General features: G+C 41.8%; 1 protein-coding gene across 4 annotated transcripts in view; it reads left to right on the top strand.

The window, feature by feature from the left end:
* Positions 1-20,591, top strand: part of POGZ (pogo transposable element derived with ZNF domain) — a 38,806-nt gene that overhangs the window by 5,928 nt on the left and 12,287 nt on the right. For 3 of the 4 annotated variants that reach the window (XM_075524748.1, XM_075524746.1, XM_075524747.1), the window contains 4 exons: positions 5,535-5,659; positions 17,293-17,468; positions 18,266-18,374; positions 19,878-20,171. In XM_075524748.1, coding sequence (XP_075380863.1) covers positions 5,536-5,659; positions 17,293-17,468; positions 18,266-18,374; positions 19,878-20,171 — 703 coding nt within the window. In that variant the 5' untranslated portion in view covers position 5,535. The remainder of the gene's footprint in view (positions 1-5,534; positions 5,660-17,292; positions 17,469-18,265; positions 18,375-19,877; positions 20,172-20,591) is intronic. The other variant, XM_075524749.1, reaches the window with a different exon arrangement.

The raw sequence follows: 20,591 nt of genomic DNA, 5'->3' as shown, positions 1-20,591 counted from the left end.
CTTCTTACATACAAAAATATTCAAGATCAAAGCTTTGAAAAACAAAGCTGTTACATTAGAGAAGAGAGGAGACATTTTCTTAGTTCAGTTGATACGAACAGATGAAATACTATGCGCATAATGTAAGTTAGTGTCAAAAGAAGCTTGTAACTACAGTCTCTTTAGCATTTTGTCTTTGCATCTTTTGAATAATTATGAGGTGTTGAATAATATTTTTTTTTTTACAATGTGTGCAAAGACTTCCTCTGTAGTTCTAACCTTCCTGAGTAGACATATGTGCATGCCTTAATTAATAGAGCAGGTTATTTATCCTGACTATTTATAGACTGCCCATCACTATAGCATTGAGGCACTGTTGCTTGTCTGGCGTGGAGTAATATGATTCCAGACAAATAGTTACTGTTGTAAGCGTCACCGGTTTTGCCAGCGAGGAGAAGCTTTGTCCTAGCAGCTTCACAGAGGATTTTTTTCTAGATGTTTCTGTGAAGGATGAATATTGAAAATCATAAGTATGTAGTTATTGGTCAGTTGTAATGGATGTCCATTCAAGATCTTAGTCTATATCTTGTATGAGATTTTGCTTGGTTTTGCTCAGATCTTGTAATTATAAAAAAGTTCATGTTAACAGGCAGAGAAAATAATATTTAAGGCTCTATGATTCTTGCTTTCCCCTGCTAAGCAGATCTCTAGCATAAACCTGTACTTCAGAGCTTCATTTCTTGGAATCTGTTTTCTTGCCATTTGTCACTCAGAAATTATTTTTGTCGTCCTCTTTTTTCTTTTTTCTTTTTTTTTTTTTTTTAAACAGAACAGGAGGAAGTTTGTGTTCAATGATATGAGCAAGGGCTGGGCATCTTGAGTTTTATTTCTGACTAAGCCACTCACTGCTGGTAGAATCTTTGGCAAGTCACTTAATTTCACTGAACTCTGTTTCCCACCTTTGAGACAAGGTTAAATAAAATTTTTTTACACACTGCAGGCTTTATGTAAATGAAGAAGCTAGTAATGTCTTTGAAGTATGCAGGTAACGGGTGCTATGGAGAATGTGAGCTTTTTCATGCTTAATACACTTGGTTAATTGTATATTAGCATTATTACAATACTCTTTGGTTTCTTTTTTTAAATGTACTAATGTAATTTTATTTGAGAAATAAGAGACTTGATTTTTTTTTTAAATCAGTTGGCTATTTTTTCTCATTGATTACAAGACATTTTACTAAGCCTAGTTTTAGGCATATGTTTCTGTGAAAAGTTTAATGGACACATTTGAACAACTACTGCTTTATACAGTATTTGTGAGCGGGAATTTGGATGTGTTCAGTTAGGGTAATTCGGTTTACGTTCTATATTTATTAGTAATGTTTTGTGTATTCAGCAAGATGAAGAGAGTTAACTGTTACAGGAATATTTAGTTGCTTCCTATAGCAAAAGCCTCGGTGTCAACAACTAAAGTATACTTGCTGTTTTGTAGTAGTGCAAAAATATTTGGTAATACACGTTCAGTTCATTAATTACACAGTACTGTAGAAAAATAGAGCCTCAAATGTCCCCAGCAAGACATTCAATCCACCTTGCCTCCCTTATAGTATGTATACCTTCTCCTACAGATCTGCATGTTCCCAGGGGCATCCAGAACTGGGAGTTTCATGTTCCCTGGGAAGCCCATTGCAGCGCTTCATCTTTATTCCTAGAAGGTTTTTTGGTGTCTAAGTTGGAATCTTCTGTTCTTCAATTTGAGCCCTTCATTTCTTGTTTCCATCACAGCTGTGGAGAACAGACTGCTTCTTCCACTTTGCAATAGCCTTTTACATATCTGAAGATCATTGTGCTTCAATAATCTCCTCTGTAGATGGAACAACTCCAGGTCACTCCATCTTCTCTTGAAGATCACGTTTTCTGGCTCTCTTCTGGACTCTCTAGACAGTTTAAGTCTATCTCAGTGTTGTGCTCCAGGCAGCATTACAGCATGCAAAGCACAGCCTCGTCATTTTGCGTGAGGAGCCATGAAATGTCCCTTTGCTTGCTGATAACTTGCTCGTGGATCCACTGGCCGACTTGGCAAGCCTGAGCTGTTACTGAACTCCAAATGCATGCCGGGAAGGTGTGATAAGAGCAAGGAGAAGATGGCTGTAGAGATGTACTTGCATCTCTGGGCAGAATACCAGAGCAGAGCGCTGGGGGACGGCTGGAGGAGGCAAGGTCATTTAAAGTTCCTGAAAGTGTACTTCTTAGGCTGAAAGTTGACTGGGAAGGACTTGAAACAGTGAGAAAAGAAATTATCTCTTGTTCTACCTGTGTTCAGAGAAACAGGATTCTTCATACTTCCCTTGTAAAATCCCAGTAGTAGATAGTGTTTTCTCTACCAAGAGTTTTTCCTGATAGCTGAACGAGCCCACAAACACTCTCAGTTGGAGCAACGTATTTAGGTCCCCCCACTTCCCCCCTTAAAAGACTAAAAGAGGTAGTCTTTGTAGGAGTGAGTTGTTTGTGAGTCGGGTTGGACTTCACGGGCTCTTTGTCTTTTAAAGGCTTTCATAAACGAAGGGCAAATCCAATTTCATAGAGATCAAAAGTGAAATTATACAGAAATGTTTTCATTTACTCTATTATTTAAGATTCTGTGCTGTAAATACACAAAATTGTGAGGTATGGGGATAGCTATATTAAATATTTCAGGTTGGCAGTATGTGTGAATAGGCATAAACCAGTTTAGTTAAAGTGCTACTGCTCTGTATCCTCACAGGAGTAATGGCAGGACTAGTTGTTCAGAGCTGTATGCAGGTAAGACAAATGACTTTTTCATTGATATGAATGTAGCGGAAGTAGGGAACAAAAGAAGATCAGCTACCGAACATGAGTGGTGCAATGGGCTTCCTTTAAATATCATTCTTTATCTTATTCTTAAAATGAATATTACTGTGCTTCAAAAGCATAATTGGGAAGTGAGAATTATGTGTATCGGTATAACCAAGCATAAAACTAAAATGAGTATTTCTTAGTAATCATGCGACTACAGCATCGCAGTATAAGCTCTGCGGATGCTTTTTAGACAAATACAACACAGGAAAATGAGAGTCTGAGAGGCTGTCTGTATCTAGGGGAAAATGATGCTATGTGTCACTTCAAAAAAAGCGCTGGCAACTTGAATTTGGCAAACAATAACAAATTTTTAGGATTCTTATTTTTTCTGAGGCTTACCTGGTTAGGGCAGTTACTTCAGATCAGCATGTGTCAAAATTTTGTTTTGGCTTCACGTTGTATTGCAGGAAATTCCTGGTGATCGTGCTTTTGCATCTTGCAGCGAGTGCGGCACAACACAAACAAAAATTAAAGGCTGCATTTGCACAAGGTGGCTGCACCCACAGTCTTAGCGGTCACCCCTGTAAATCCCAGCTTTGGACTGATTTACAAGCTGAAGTTTATAGCAGATTGAGCATTTGTTTGGCCAGAATTATGACTGTGCTAGGATAAGAAGGGTAGACATAGCTTAATGATAGAAGACTTATAATTTAATTGCTCTGTGGTTACTTAATCCAGCTTATATTTTAAAGCTACGTCTCTTCCAGTTTTTCAACAGTGAGCTAATAAATGTTACTCTGTGTTTAAGCCTTCTGGCCATCACTGTTTTCTGTGGCTATTGAAAACACAGATTGTCTGCACATGAGTTGGATTATTTTCTTGCTTGTCCCCTATTATAAGCTGTTTATTTTGGCCGGTTTGTCTCAGAACATTTCTCATCAGATTTTTATGGCTGTCAAATGGTAGTAGAGATGACAAAATGCAATCATAACAATCTCTTTTGCCACCAAAATGTAATCAAGAGCAGCAAAATCCCTTCTAGACATCTTTATTCCCGTTTGCTTACAGTACAGAATGGCCACTTGTTCTGCTCGCCAGCCTTCCCAGTGGTTGGTAGTAGAGGGAAATAATCCATTCTTTTTTACTATAACCTGGGTGGGAAATGAGGAAGTTCAGTTTTTGTGGGGTCTTATTTCCTATAATAATCCTTATTTCCTTCAAAAATGCAATTGAGCTTCTAGAATTAGTCATATTGGTTAAAGACTCCTAAATGTATTATTAAGGAGAATTAAAATTTTGCATAAGCATCACTTATAAGTGAAGTTTAGAAACAGCCAAATCCTGAAACAACATAAAACCAAGTCTGGGAGAGAGCTCCTCTCAGCAGCTTGGCTTAATGGCTTGTAAGTTGTCGGAGTGTGGTTGGAAAGGTGTGTCTGTTGACTGGGTCTTGGTAACAGTAGTGAAAATCAGCTTTTTAGAGACCCTTGGTGGCAGCTCTCCCACCTTCCGAGAAGAGATCTCCTGTAGGGCACTTGAGAGTGTTGATAACTGTGAATCTTCTTGTTTTTAATTCTGGCTTGATGGTCTGAATGTTTAATTGAACTCTTAACTTTAAACACATACAGATTTATACATCATTGATATCTAGATTAGATGCAGTCCCAGGAGAAAATACTTGACTTTCACTGTAGGCAGATCCGTAAAAACTTGTGTTCTGTGTGCAGTGGTGCTCAGAAAAGCAAACAAAGTGGGAAGATATGTAAATAGTGGAGCAAAAAGTAACACTGCGAATTATAATGTTATAACGCTGTTCTGTTAGCGGTGATGCACCCCCTGCTTATGTAATTGCCTTTGTTTCTGCTTCCGTCTCACAAAGACATAGCCAAAATAGAAGTTTTGGAAATTGGTGGCAAGAACAAGAGAGACTTATTTGTGAGGAGAGACGAAACGGGCTGGAATTGTCTGTTGTGTCTTTTCTCTAAAAAAAAATACAGTAATGGTTATACCCAGTAACGAGTAGTGCGGAAGAGGTAAATTGGGTACTTTACTCCAGAGATCAAGAGCACATTTGTTTGAGTTGAAAGACAATAACTATGGATCTAATTGCAGAAAATCCCTTTACTTCTTCTTTTTTTTCTTTGAACTAGTTCATAATTGTCTGTCATTCCCTGCTACAAGGAAGATTAGGAGCCAGGGCTGGGGGAGCGAGCAGGGTTTGGGTACATGCGGGTTTGATTGGAGGGGTCGGCCGAGGTTAGCTGAGGACTGTTCACACATTTGTGCACGCATTTTTTACTCATTTCAGCTTGGATATTCAATCTCTGTCATGTGTGTTGGCCATAATCCTAGAATACTCAAAACCACGAACAGAACAAACACCGTGATTCTTCCTTCTTTCAGTCACAGTTATTAATTTATTTAAAGGTACTTGGGTTTTGGGGCAGTGACTTCTGATTTCAAAGCTGTTAGGTTGGATTTCTTATGCAGGAGAGGTAAAACCACTGCAATTTTAAGTCAAAACCAAGGGTTTTCAGCACCAGCTTCACAGATTTATCTGAAAAGGAAACATAGCCTGTTAAAGTAGGATGTGGAGTCAATTTTTTTCTTTGGAATACTAGGAAATAAAAACATTGTTCATATTTCTGGCGTTAGAATTTTTCTTATGATGAGACTTTTGCCACCTGACAAAACACAGTTTTCCAATAAAGGTTTCTCTTCTTTTCCCTTTGCAGGATGGCGGACACGGACCTTTTTATGGAATGCGAGGAGGAGGAGCTGGAACCATGGCAGAAAATCAGTGATGTGATTGAAGATTCTGTTGTTGAGGATTATAATTCAGTTGATAAAACTGCTACGGGTAATTAACTATTTTAGCCTAGAATTATTCCTGTTACCGGTGTTAAAATTAAAGGGAAATGGCAGTGCTTGGTTATGTCCTATCCAGTAAGTAGTCTTATTCGATAGCTAAAAAACCTGTTAACGAGCCACGTAACCAATTTCGATTTTTCTGCTTGTGAACAGAGCTGGTGAGTGCTGGGCAGAGCTGACGTGGTGGTGGTGCTGCGTGAGGCAGGTGTCCTGTGAGTAGGTAGCTGAGGAGGCAGGAAACCGCTTTTTTTCTCTGTGCAGGAGAAGGAAGATTTGTGCAGGTGTTGGAAAGGGTGGCCCGTTTAAAAAATGAGAAGGGAACTTTGGCTAAGTTGTTCGTGTTCCACAGCCACAGTAGGAGTTTCTTAAAAGTAGAGAATAGATAATTTACACGGAAGATGATGCTTTTTCTTTTACAAAGTGCTTTACTATGTATCAGCATTCAGTGGTGAGTAGCTTCCTTCTAGCAGTTTTGAAATGGGTGAGGAAGTTGGGTATTCAACTGGTGAATTTTATTTCCTGTGACTTAACTTACATAGTAAAAGGAGTGAGATTAAAACTAGTTTATTATTACTTATTTAACCCATGATTTTATATAATCAGTTTCAGTTGGTTTTTCTGTGTTTGTTTTCCTGTTTTCTGCAAGTGGAAAGATGTGTAACTTTCATGTTCAGAGTTTGCATTTAATGTGCAGGTCAGTGTGTTGTTATCCACTAGTTGTCTCAAATAATGAGAAATTTGGACTCAAAAAAAGCAGTAATTGCCAGATGGGAGGCTTTATGTTTTTCAGATGCTATAAATCATTCAGTTTGTAATGGAACCCTAACTAGGTAAAGATACAAGGGTGGTACTTTCTGATTGTTGATTTCCGTTGGTATCAACACAATGAGTTGGGCCATTGTGCATACATCTATCTGATACAAATTAAACCTTGATGATGAGCATTTCGCAACTTGGGAGTACATGAAACATGACTATAATAAGAAAAGCTTTTATTCACTGTCCCTTTGGTTCTTGCCACATATTCGAGTCTGGTGCGTGGAAAAAAGAATGCTTACGCCAGTTATGTGTGTGGGTGAAGTAGACTGGCATGTTTAATAAGTTAGGCTTTTGTTCAGCCATTTCAATTACCGTTTTCTTGGTCAAGATCAAGCAAAGCATCAGCTTAATATTTGAATAGAGATGGGCCTATGTCTTGTCATAGGCCAGGGATAACTAATGACGGTGATTTGACATCTCGCATTTCTGACTGCTGCGATCCTAAACTGATCCTGGTGTGAAGTGCTGTGGGAGCATTCTTGGTAGTCAGTGCTGCGAACTCCTTGGCAGTAGCTGTTCCACACAACTCGTGGTTAACACGGGGTGTTTGTTGAAGTATTTAACGCTCGGGGCTTTGGAGGGCTTGTTGATCATTGGAGGTGAGTAGAATGAGGCTGTCTCTGCTTAAGGAAGGGAATGCTTCTACGGCTGATGTCACCTGCTTCCTCTGGCCTTCCTCCCAGGGAAGGTTTAGAAGGAGCTTACTTTGAATAGTATTTAGAGATGCCCAGGTAGGAGGGTGTTTGGAAGGACAAAGTGGTTCAATCATAGACGGGTTGGAATGGACATGGCCTTGAGTAAGTTGAATTTCTCTTGCTTGTGCCGTTCAATAGAAAATACAGAACTAAAGAATCTGGAAGTGAGTATGGACTGTTGTACAAAGCTAAAACAATTACGTAGTGTGATAGTATGGCAGTACAGCCAAGCAGCGTGCCAATATGGCGTCTGTACAGACAAATTGTGCTTTCTCTATTTTTTCTAAATACAGTTATGCCATTCCTTTCTAGCAGTTTCAGTGAGTCTGCAGCCCGTTTCTGTCCCTCTGCCAGCTGTTGCCTGTGCATCCGTAGGTGCTAATCTCTCTGCAGCCACGTCAGTCAGTAGCAGTGGGGCTCAGAATAGTGACAGTGCTAAGAAGACGCTAGTGACAATATTTGTGAACAACAATGGTAAGCAGAAATGCCTTCAGGATTTAGAACGGTTTGGGGTGCAGAGGGGAAACGTGGGGCTCGCTTGCAGTCACACTGTCATGTGCCGTGAGCACATGAGTTTTCACAGGCTGAACAGGGAGTTGTCAGGGCAGCGTTTGGATGGGAGTTGTGCTAAAGCTCACAGGGACTACAGCTGGTTTTCTTCGACTCGAGAGTGAATCCAGTGTCCTTGCACATCAGTGGAAATTACCATTGGGAGTATTACCCTCCAGGTAAGATACAAAATGAAGGTCGTGGCTACTCAGGGTCACCCCGGTGCATCATGATGTGTTTTGCAAGAGTAGATGTGTTAAACTGGTGTGTTGGCCAAATTCAAAGGTGAATAATTCTGGGGTTTTTTTGCTATTAAAGGGTTCTGCTTCATTTCAGAGATAGCTTAAGCAATCTCTCTGCTTAACTTAATATACTGAAATATAAAGTGGGCTTAGGATTCTTTGGGATTAAGGACCTGTAAAAATATGTTTGTCAAACGCGCCTAAAAGTCATTGCATCATTTTTAGTAAAATTTGATCAGACATAGAAGTAATGAGGAAGATTCTATACGTTATTTGAAATGGATATCTTTGTTGGGAGTGTCTTAAAAGTATCTTGAACTCCAAATGTATTAGATATCACTGCGTAATACGGTTGTCATGAATGTTGCATGGCTTTACTAATAAAAGTAAATTGAGACAGATGTTCTAAATCAATTACGAGAAATTAATAAAGGCTTGGTGATATCAGTGTGCTATAATTAGATGAACGGTAAAAAAAGAAAAATGAGTGTGGCTACTGAAAAAATAATCTGCTAATAGCAATATATCTGTCAGTAAAATGTTTGCATATTCTTCTGACAAGTTCAAATATGCCTCCATAGAATCTGATATCCAAATGATTCCCAGATCCCATAAAACCAGTGGGATTTGTACAGGAATCTAATTTGGATAGGCCTTTGTCACATCTTAAATTTGAAAGGATTGGGCAGAATCATAACAGTCTGAGAAACTTTCTTCTTTGTTCCTTTTATTTGTTTGTCTGTTTGCCTCAAAAATAAGGGTCATGGTAAGCTCTGGAAACTAATCCAGAGCTCCGTCATCTGACTTGAAAATGTAGTGAGGAAGGTTGAAAAAGAAAACAAATCACGATGGTTTCTCTTCCTTTCTCAGTCCCTTATTGCGTAGTCTGATTATGCCCAGCATCCTCTTTGGGCTGTGAGAGCGTTAGAGGTTTAGGAGGATTGCGGCGTACCGCTGCTGTCGGCTGGCTAGAGAAATTTTTTAGTACGTGTGGTGCAGTTCAGAACGATTTTCCTAATGGAAAACCATTCCTTGCAGGCTTTGGAGAAACCTTTCTCTGAAAAGCCAGTATTATGTTTTTAGACATTAATCACTGATCTGTACTAGAGGAATGAAGTCATAGGCATAGCTACCTATGATTGTCATCTTTTATATGCTTATTCTTTTATTCTGGTTTGCAAACAGAATTAGCGGTAGCTATTGGGGAGCTAACACCTTCAGATTTTACTCCATATGTTAAAAACTGAAGTCAGGTAGGGATGTTACTTGCTGTGACTCCATCAATCACTTTCTGGAGTCCTTTTTATTTTGCATATGTCTTGTAGTATGTCATCTAATCATGAATTACTGCTGTGGGAGTGACTGGAGGGATGAGTGCAGTTTGCTGGGAATTGCCCTGCCAGATGTGCCATTGGCACCTTGTGCCACTGCAGGAACCACGTTGGACTTGCCCTCTTCTCCTGCTGTGGTATTGCGTGCTGGGATCTCCTCCTGCCCCGCAGTGCAAGTCTGCATGTTAACGAGGGTTTGTAGAATTTCTTAAGTAATGTTTAATCAGAGAACTGTTCTTAGACTGCTGAAAAAAATCTGAAAATCGGAGGTGTGTGTTGGTCTGCTTTGGAAGAGAGGAGGGAGGGAAATGGCCTTTACAGCCTCAGGACACAGTTACTTTCCAAATAGGCAGAATTTATGACTTGGCAGCTTGGTCAGCTCTGTTGGCATTGTCAAAACAAAGTATTCAACATCAAAGTATTCAACATCACAGTTAGGGCTGTATGTTTCAGGGTAAGCTCAATGACGTGGGTTATATTTGTGTTTTTCTGATCTGCTGGGATGGAAATAAACTCTGTATGGGCATGAAGAACATGCTGTTGGTAGTGCTGTGTGTCCTGGTCACCATCACGTGGCCTTTCTCGTTCATTGAGTGGTATACTTTTAAATGCTTCAGGATGGATGCTGTTAGATGGAAAAAATACGGAAACGTGCTTGGCTTTGCATATCTCTGGAGCGCTTCAGTTTTTATGGTGGAGTAAATCCTCCTCTTGATTGCATTGATGCAGCGGAGGATAGCTTGGCCCATTAACTTCAGGACCAATACAAACAAAATTCTTCAGCCTACAGCATGGCCTTTTCTTTCCTGAGTATTGTATTCGTTGAGTCACTACCAGCTCGTATGACATGACTTTGACTTGCAGGGGAATCCTTTTGGGCTTGATGCCAGCGAGGATTTTGAGTGGCAAAGTGCCACAGGGACATCTGTCACCTCTTCAGTCCCTGCAGTCTCTGCTGGGCCCAGTAACTGAGGGTCACATCCCAGTTTAAGTCGTGACTATGTGGAACACTCACGAAATGAGCCATGTCTGGAGTCATCCCAGCTCTCAGCAATCTGTTTTTTACGCTCATGGCTGTCTTCTTGCATTTTGTTTTACATTAATTAAAAAGACTTACAAGCTAGGGCTGAAAAAGACCCATTAAATCTATCCATTTTCCCAGTGTAAGGTTTTGTTGGATTTTGGGTTTGGGTTTTTTTTTTCCCCCTCTAGGATGTAATTCATTTATGAGCAAGCCTGGAGACCTAAAATTTATCGTTTTCTTAAATAGCAGCATCCATGTTGGTAATATCTAACTTTCAAGATCATATGTTAACACACGTGCTTGAATTTCTTGTGAGGCATATTGTACTTCTTAACACTGATGTTCACAGACCACAAGTTCTCCTTTGAATGGGCAGAGCAGAAGTGTGTACTGGACTGGATAGAAATGACGCCATGTCCAAAAATCAAGAAGCAGGATTTCCAAACTAAAGATGGAAATACCTTTTAGCTTACCTTTTTCCACCTTTCTGCTGGATCCAGATTTTTCCCTGCAGATTAGTTTTAAAATGTCTCAAATTACTGGGACATAAAAGGAAAAATTACTGAAAGCTAAATATATTTGAAGTGACACTCGGCCTAATTTTTTCTTTCCTTAATTTCCTTTGATTGCTTGCAGCTATACCTGTATCCCACTCAAACCAGTTCTTTCTTATATTGCATATACGTGCATAGCTAGCTGGTATAACATATGTGTCTGTCCGTTTCCACAGAGTCCTTGTATCCAAAAAAGCACTGTTGTTGTTGACAAGAAAATGAGATCGGTACCATGCGGCACATCAGCCTGCCAGCCTGACTCCTTAATAATTCCACCATCAGATAAAACTATAACTTACATTCCTATAATTCTTTTCACCACAAGAATCACAAAGTGCTTTTTGTCCTGAAAAATATATAAACTGTAGAAGAAAATACAGCACTTATATGCAGCAAATGCCTAACAGTATTAGGGTTGCCTAGGTATGCCTATCAGGTTAGGATGGGAAGTGAGAAAACTTAGTCCAGTTTAAATTATTGCCTGCATCAGTGTGACAGGACGCTTGCAGTGCATGCTTACTCTGCATACTGCCCTGTGATCCCTCTCTCCTCTAAACCATATGTAACATTTAGTGTAATTTTTCTCTCTTACACTTGTTGGCAAAAATTATGTGTTTGTGTTCATCAAGCTCAGCTAGCGTGTCATCTAGGGAGTGGTGTTATGGCAGAAGCTTCTCTTAGCTGTGCTTCCCGTGTCTTGAAGGATATGTCTTGGAGCAGTGCTCGACCTACCATACTTTCTGGAAATGGATTCAGAGAGTACAGGAGCCACCTGAAGTTGCTTCTCCTAAGAATGATGGAAGGCTCCTCAGATACCTACAAGTGTCTGTCCCCAGGCCCCGGTAGTCCCTTATTTCTCAGGGAGTGCCCTGGTGAGCTGACTCCACTTGATGCCCAGATCACCTGCCATTAGAGCCTTAACAGTGTGTCCCTATGTTGCTCCTTTTAGCCCCTAGCTATCAGTGCTGGCTGCCGAGGGCCATTCATCAGAGAACAAAGTCATCAAGGAATTGAGTCATTCCAGGCTTATTAGACTACCCTTCGTAAGCCTGAGAGGGCCTTTATTGATGCCCAGGTGCTGAATTCAAAGTCTGCATGTATGGTAACCTTTAAATCATAACATGCTGACACCAGTCCTAACCATTTATCACTGATTTTGATGTGGATTGTGTCAGTGGTAGGAGCCTTGGCACTGATGGCCTCCTTAGCAATGGCATGGTGTGCTCTACCTTTGAGGTCCCTATCTCTGTGCTTCGGTTGTTCACGGTGCAGAGTAACTTATTGATGGGCTCAGCACTAGCGTTCTTCTCTAGGAAGGTCATGCTGTTGTGAAGTGCAAATCATCCGTATGGGGTTTCTGGAGTATCAGATTAAAGAGGCTTTGTCAGTCCAACCTCTCCTGTGAACACGCAGGGCACATCCGACAAGAGTGGCTTCTCCTTTAGAGGAGAGCGTCTCTGCTGTGCTTAGTTGAGAGAGAGGATAAAGAAATTCCTCTTCTAACATGTCTACGTTCTGCCTTCCTGGTAGCATACTGGAAGTCAAGGAGGAGTTCAAGAAGTGTAGGAAGAGGCCTAGGATTCACAAGGATCACTGGACTAAATGGGCTGTTCAGGAGGCTTGCTTCATCAGCTGGCATTTAGGTCTAAATTGCCCTCCTCCAAGAAGCAAATTAAGCCATTTCCAGTGAGCTACTTGGAAAGTCATACACTTGAGATGCAGGAGGAGACGAGAGAAGAACGTAATTTGTTCTTTCGTAGCAGCTGATTTCTGCCATGGTCTCCTCATTCTCCCTAGATGAAGTAGTGAATCTATGCACATCTGTCTTGGCTGGTGAGTTTAAAGTGCTCCAGGACCTGTGGAAACCTTACAAACCTCCCTGGAAACAATCTAAGAGAAGTACTGCACGCTCTTGGACATGCTACTGCAGAAGGCTTGTCATTCTCACTTATGAAAGTCTACCAAAGCCTGAAAAAAAAAAAATTGGGCATACAGCTGTGTCCATCCTGGCCATATTGAAAAGAACCTGCAGTTTCTGGTAAGGAATTAGAGTATTTATATACGCTTCTGCTATTGTTTTGGCTAGTAATGATAGCATTTAAGGAGAGCAACATCGCAGGGACCTGCCAAGTCCACACTGACAGAAAAGAGTCAAAATCATTGGACTGATTTGACCAGAAGATCTTTGTCAGCTGGTCTCTGCTTTAAAATGGAGTTAAACCCAAAGTCATCTTTTGTTTGTTAAACTAGTGCAAGTCTTCCCAGATTATTTGTAAACTCCAAAGGAGTGCCAGAAGGAGTTGGAAGCCTGACTGTCACGCTCCGCTTGAGGTTGCACAGTGGCCTCTGTACTAACCATGAAGTGTAATCATAGCTTCAGTCTTCAGGATTTCTGATGGAAGTTAAGTGGCAATGTAAGACTTCTCATTTGCAGTCACAGACTTTCAGCGTTTGGCAAGGTCTCCTCTCCTTGAAAGATTTGGGGATGACTTTGTGCTCCTTGTCAGCCAAGTAAGATCGTGGAGACACTGATGAGGAGAAAATGATCTGCTGACGCTCTCGATTTGGGCCTTCATCAGATACTAGGTGGGGTGTAAATACTCAGAACCTGCTAGGACTCTCCAAAGATTTCTTTTTTTTCTTTTTTTCTTTTTCCTCAACTGCTCTGTCTCTTCTTTTTGGTAATCACCTTATTTTCAGGAGTATTGTGAAGGGATTACCTCTCTGAATTTTTTTTAAAGATTGCAAATCCAGTTTGCTTGTCTCTAGTTTTCATTCACTGCTTCCATCTTTTTCCTATCTCTCTTCAGAGACCTTGCTTTATAAAACAGCAAAGGCTCTGTGCCTGTCCTCTTTTTCATTTGGGATTGGAGGCAGCGTGCACAGAGTTCAGACAGTAGTGGGTTTGTGCTCTTTGGTTTTGATCCTAAAGAAGAAAATGGTCAGAGATAGGCTGCTAGCCTTCATGACATCTCAGCATCTCCATCCTCTGCCCTGGTTTGAGGTTATGTTTCCTGGTTCCCTGGTTTGAGGTTATGTTTCCTGGTTGATGCTTTTTTGGTTTTGGTTGTGGGGGTTTTTTTTTCCCCCCATGCTCTGGAAGTGGGAACTGGTGTCTCTTTTCCAGCAGTCCCTCTGCTGGCTAAGGCACTTGAAAAAGTGAGGCACGATGCAGTGTGGGCCAGGCAGTTGTGTGGCTTGGATCTGAACCTTCTGATGTAGTCTTCCATTACCCTACTGTTTCTGCCTAGCATAATCTTCATGAAAACATTTGGATCATATACCCTGAGGATTGCCAGCCAGGCAGCATCCAGACTGTCAGTGTAAAGCATCTTCCATTAAAAGAAGCTGTTTTGGCTGTGGGTCAGAACATTTTGGCATGCAGCAGGTCTTTTCCTGGATTTACACAGTTACATAGAAAACATTTGCTGTTCGGGTACAGCAGTGCTTTCCTCTAACATCAGCAGTTTCAGTAATGTTGGACCATTTTGCAGCCCTGAAACAACCTGGGTAGTCTGTCAGTCTCGTGTCATATTGTGCTGCAAATCCACGGTGGGAAGATTCCTGTGGGGCTTCCTGTGTCACGTTTCCCTCTGCTGATTTGGAAGCCCTTTGTCCTCAAGACATGGATTACAGTAATAGTGGGATCGAGTAGGGCATAAACACAAAAACATGAATGAGCTGTCCTTTGTGAGGAAGAATGGTATAGGGGAAGAAGGAATTGAAGCCCAAATAAGTATCCTGCTCATTTTCTGGAGTTGAGTTTGAAATATTTGTGGCCTGATTTAAAAAAAAAAAAAAAAATTTCCCCTTCCCCATGGTATTTAGAAAAGGTAATGCATTTCATATGTGCAGATCACCTGCTGCTGTAAGCTCCTTGCTGTCTTTAGACCTGGTCACATGTCACCTGTAATAGGCATTTGGGAGATGAAGATGTAGTGATCACCAGAGTAAAAAGTAAATTTTTTGCTAAACCGCTTAATGGGATAAGATGCAGGTTTTTTTCCAGATAATAGTCAACAGCTTTAGGTACCAAAACACCCCTCTCTTCAATGGTCCCTTGCTCCCATCATATTTCCATCATTTACAGTGCAAGAATCGGGCGTGTACAGACATCGCCTTGTTTCCTGCGTAGCTTTGATTTGTTCCCAGGCGATCATCCACACTGTGCGCAAAGTGAGGCAGATTTCTGTGGAAAAGACAGTGTTTGGCCATGAGTTAAAGTTTGTGCTGTGAGAGGGCGTGTGAAAACTAGCCGACCTTTACAGTTACTTCTTAGCTTGATCCACAGCACGGGCTTGAGCTAACATGGTGCGTGGGAACAGGAAATTGTGTCCATCCTCTAGTAGACTGGCCACTGAAGGGGAACGACATCAGAAGTGTTCTGCTGAGCATCATTAGTGCTTGTCGGTAGCAAAGGTTTGTTCTGTGTTCTCTGAACCAGTACCTTGGTGGTTGTAGACCATTTCATCCCATCTTCCACACGTTTCTTCACAGCCTTCTCCCCGATCCATTCTTCTCTTCCTTTGAATTCCTTCCTTGTCTCTCAGGTGCCAGCAAACATTGGCAGTAGATGGGAGACTCTTCTGATCTTTGTTCTGGTGTGACATTGGCCCCAAGTTGCCAGAAGCAATTGGGCAATATTCCTAGGTTTAAATTTCCTCGTTCTGTGCAAATATTGCAAGTCTGCTCTGGCTGGCAAGTCAGGGCTTGTGGAACTGAGAGCACATGTGGGACAAATGGGATCTTGACTGAAGGACACAGCCAACTGCTAGGAAGCATCTGCTGGGCTGGTGCAAGCTGAGGTGACCAGAAGCTGATTAATGTTACCTACCCTGTGGGTTTTCCTGGGGGTAGTCGGAGATCACGGATGGCCCTTGGGCAACTGTGCAGGGGAAAATGTTACAAGAAAAAAAGGCACCAGAGGAAGCAAAGTTTGCTTTTCTTTAATGACTGAATGATTCTACTTGTTGCACCCTACCACCAAAAAAAAAAAAATCATTGAGGCAGACCTCCATCGTAGAAACCTTTGATCTGTGCGGTTAGCAGTTCACAAAGCAATAGGATACCTTTTTCATCTGCAGGTAATGGAAAGCATTAGGTGACTCTAGCAATAGTCATAGGATGTTAGCAGTCAAAACTTGACAAGAGGATGTGCACCTGAGGACAGGACCTCATGGCAGAGTTATTAGGCAGCTGTACTTATAAGCAGCAAGTCCGTGGTAGACCTATGCAGTGAAAATCCATCAGGAAAATCCCTGTGGGTGCGATGGTTGGCGACACCAGTGTTAGAGCTCCCTGACAGATACGTCGGCACAACTGCAGGGAATCAAGTTACTGCTGCTTAGTGTAAAGTGCACATTATTGTCAAACAAGCAAATACTAAACAAAATCCATTAGTATAAAACACCATGAAGATGTTTTAAGCTGAGTGGTTTTCCTCCAAAGGAAGCCGGCTAGGAGCACCAGCACAGGCAGCGGGTCTCCGCTGACATGTGGTATCTTGCTAAGCTGCAGTAACCTGGATGTTTGCAATTATGTGAACATACTCTCATACCAAAGGACTTGTGTGAAATATTTCATGTACTGTGCAATATCAAGGATGTTGAGTTTAGCAAGTAAAATTACTGACTCTTCCTAATCTTTATTTTTTTCAAGTGGGACATTTCACTCTTGAATCAAGAGAATAAGCACGCTGAGCCATTATAAGATACTCGTATGGCACAGGCTGCACATCATGACTTCAGTGTGATCCAGATGTTTTCAATCTTTTTTTTCCTTTTTTTTGGTTAAAGTTGAAGTTTGTCTGCCACTTCGTGAAGGTTCAGTCCCATAGTCCTTTCTCTGTCCGAGGATGCTGAAGATAACTTTAGGTTACTTCAGAATTCTTGGGACTTCCTGGTCCTGTTTAATTGAAGCCCTCGGCAGACTCCAGTGTCCCTGACGGCCTGTGATTGTCAATGCTGTTCAGAAACTTCCAGTGTAGCTCTATCTCTAGTACACGTCCTATGCCAGGCTTGCAGCGGTTCAGCATAAGTTTTCCCAGTATCTCCCAGCAGGTGAATTTTTACTTAAGAGTTAATGAGACTAGAAAAAATATTTTCTTTAGCTGCTGTGGCTGTGTTCAAAGGGCACGTAGGATCCAGAATAATCAGTCTCTGAGGTTGCTCAAGGCTAAGGGATTTGAACACGTAGTTCCTAGGCAGCTTGGAAAATCCTAGTCTAAATATGAATATTAAAACAATATATGGAAGGGTTGGATAGTTTCAGAAGTTTACTGTTAAAGCATGCTCTGGAAAACTCATTCAAATTCTGAAGACTAAAATTGCCAAGCGAGTGTGTGTGAGAAGCAACACCCTTTTTACCTGACAAACATGACTTTTGCTATATTTCTGGGTTTTTTTTCAGCTGGCAATCCTCTTGTTCAGCAAAGTGGACAGCCGCTAATCCTTACCCAGAACCCGACCTCAGGTCTGGGCACAATGGTAACTCAGCCAGTATTACGACCTGTACAGATCATGCAGAATGCCAATCATGTCACGAATTCTCCAGTGACCAGCCAGCCCATCTTCATAACGACCCAGGTGAGTGCCCTTCCGGCCAGGATGGCTGAGACAGAAGATCTGGTGCGCTCATCCGTGGAAGACTGTTCTCCGTTGAGAAATAATCAGATGCCTGTTTCAGTTTTTCTTGTGCACTTTAGTGGATGTTACACTTGAGCTGAAATCTGTTGGGTTTTTGGTTTTTGGTTGTTTTGGTTTTGGTTTGTTTTAACTTATGTAGATTTAGAAATAGCTTTGTTTGGAAATAGCTTGTGTTCCTAGTCATTTTGCAGTTGAATCTCACTTGAGAAAATTGGCCACGTTCCACACCTCAGCAGGTCCTGTGGAGCCAGCACGGGTCTGATGGGACGTCACGCTGGCTCTCACTTGTAGCCTTACCAGTAGGGCCTGACTCCCTGCGTAGGTGGGTCTGTCCACTCTGCGTGAATTTGACCCTGCTGAATACTTAACTAATTTTGGTTTATTTTCCTGGGAAACATGCAGGTAAATTTTTTAAATGTCCACTGGCTTCTTTGAGCATTTGCTAAGACGGGGGGAGAAGATTTCTGTAGGTGCTTATGGAAGGAGAGATTGAGAGTGGAGGCTGTATATCAGCATGTTGTAGGGTATAAGGAAGGTGGCCCTACTGTTGGGTAAGCTGCTGGCCAAGAACAGTATGGCCTCATAGTTCAATTGATCTATGGGTGGTAGTACTGTGGGGTGTTGCAGGTTTTTTTTATTATTTGTTTGTTTATTTGATTTTTAGGGTAGAAAGCTCATATCGAAAGTGCTTCAAATATGCTCAGTATGTTAATGGTCATGGTATTGTTTGACTGCAGGGATTTCCTGTGAGGAATGTGCGGCCTGTACAAAACACAATGAACCAAGTTGGAATTGTTCTGAATGTACAGCAAGGTCAAACAGTTAGACCCATCACCCTTGTCCCAGGTAAGGACTGAAACAAGCCAAAGCCACTGTCTTGCTCTTTTCTAGAGTACCAAGGGTTAAAAAAAAAAATTATATTTGAAATCTGCATTTCACCTCGTCATAGTTTAATCCAGCAGGCAGCTAAACACCACACAGCCGTTTGCTCACTCCCCCCACAGTGGGATGGGGGAGAGAATCGGAAAAAAGGTAAAACTCGTGGGTTGAGATAAAGACAATTTAATAGGACAGAAAAGGAAGGGAAAATAATGATAAAAGAATATACAAACCAAGTGATGCACAGTGCAACTGCTTACCACCCACTGACCGATGCCCAGCCAGTTCCTGAGCAGCGGCTGCACCCCCCCGGCCAACTGCCCCCAGTTTTTTGTTCAGCATGACATCACATGGTATGGAATATGCCTTTGGTCAGTTTGGGTCAGCTGTCCCAGCTGTGTCCCCTCCCAGCTTCTTGTGCACCCCCAGCCTCCTCGCTGGCAGGGCAGTACGAGAAGCTGAAAAGTCCTTGACTTAGCGTGAGCACTGCTTAGCAACAACAAACATCCGTGTGTTATCAACATTATTCTCATCCTAAATCCAAAACACAGCACTATACCAGCCACTAGGAAGAAAATTAACTCTGTCCCAGCTGAAACCAGGACACACCTGCATATCTAGTAGCTCTAAAGAGGGAGGGTTTCAGTTCTGCAGTAGGTGAGATTTGTCTGTATTTGTGGCTGTGATTCTGCTAGTCATTTTGCAGCAGGGAGTTGGCCCTTAGTCTTGAACCACTTTGCAGAGTAGGGGACTTCCAGCTGGAAGGAATGTCTGCCTCAGAGCTCCAGATAATCTAGCCTCTTCAAAAAGCCTCCTCAGTTAACTTAATTCCAAAGTCCCAGCCCACAACCACCCTGCTTCCGTCCTTTCAAAATCTCCCCATGCCATGCTGGTGCTGGGAAGCTACCTGGAAACCAAGCCTCACCCTCAGGATGATTTTTCTAACGCTAATTTCTGCTACTGGATCCTGTCATGCACCATCAGAAAGAATAGAGCTCGTGTGGCACCGGACACCTGCCTTATAACAAAGCGACCATGCTAGTGATGAGTCACCTTTCACTCTCCCCAGAAAGAATCTCCAAAGCCTCGTATAGCAAACTAATTTGTAGCTGTAGGATCACCCTTGTCCTGCCATAAGAAGCCTTCCATGAGTTTCTTTTGGGCCTAGTGACTAGGACTACGAACCCCATGAAAGTCAGCAGGATTTAGGCTTGTAAGCTACTTGGCCCTTGTGGAAAATTCCACCTAAAAAAAGTTGTAAATACAATCTTCACTTTGTCTGCATCCATGTTCAGTTTTAGTCTGCTTGGGAAGTGAAATTAAGGTGCTGAGCTCTTAAAACTTCGACTGAAATTGCTGGAAATTTTGGGAGCTCAGCAGTGTTGGAAAATAGGTTGCACTCAGTTATTACTGTGCAAGGAATGGGATTCGATTACTTGATCTACCTTGTTTGTTCATTTGTTTTTGAAGCCCCAGGTACCCAGTTTGTTAAACCGACAGTTGGAGTTCCTCAGGTGTTCTCTCAAATGGCCCAGGTGAGACCAGGTACAACCATGCCGGTCCGACCCACCACCAACACTTTCACTACGGTCATTCCGGCCACGCTTACCATCAGGAGCACTGTACCACAGTCCCAGGCACAACAGCAAAGTAAGTCCACTCCCAGCACCTCCACAACTCCTACTGCAACGCAGCCAACAACACTTGGACAGTTAACTGTGCAGCAGCCAGGGCAGTCCAGTCAAGCTACTAACCCCAAATTAGGTAAGACTTGCCATGGAAAAGCAAGGGGACTCGAGTGTATAACACTGTCTATAATCTGATCTTCAAACATACGGCGTAGCAGCTAAAAGGCAGAAGTTGAGTCAGAACTCCTGGGTTCTATTTTTGCCTCTGTCACTGACTCACGCTTCATCTCTCTTACCAACATGGAAAATGAGGATAATCCTGCCATCATGTCCAGTTTGGTTTGAGAACTAGTTAAATTTTGTTTTGTAAAATGTCCTGAGACCATTAGAAGTCCCCAGAAGTGAAAAATACTATTTGTTAATCACTTGTATTTTTGAAAAATGAAGTTAAATAGATGATGAACACAACCAGAAACTAACCGTGTTGCTTTTTTTTTTTTTTTGAATGCTGGCTGAATTTGAGTGAAATGATTGCTCAAGAATAGTGACAAACAAT

Source organism: Mycteria americana, chromosome 25 (assembly GCF_035582795.1).
Source record: "Mycteria americana isolate JAX WOST 10 ecotype Jacksonville Zoo and Gardens chromosome 25, USCA_MyAme_1.0, whole genome shotgun sequence".
NCBI lineage: Eukaryota > Metazoa > Chordata > Aves > Ciconiiformes > Ciconiidae > Mycteria > Mycteria americana.
This window is presented reverse-complemented; position numbering and strand designations above follow the sequence as displayed.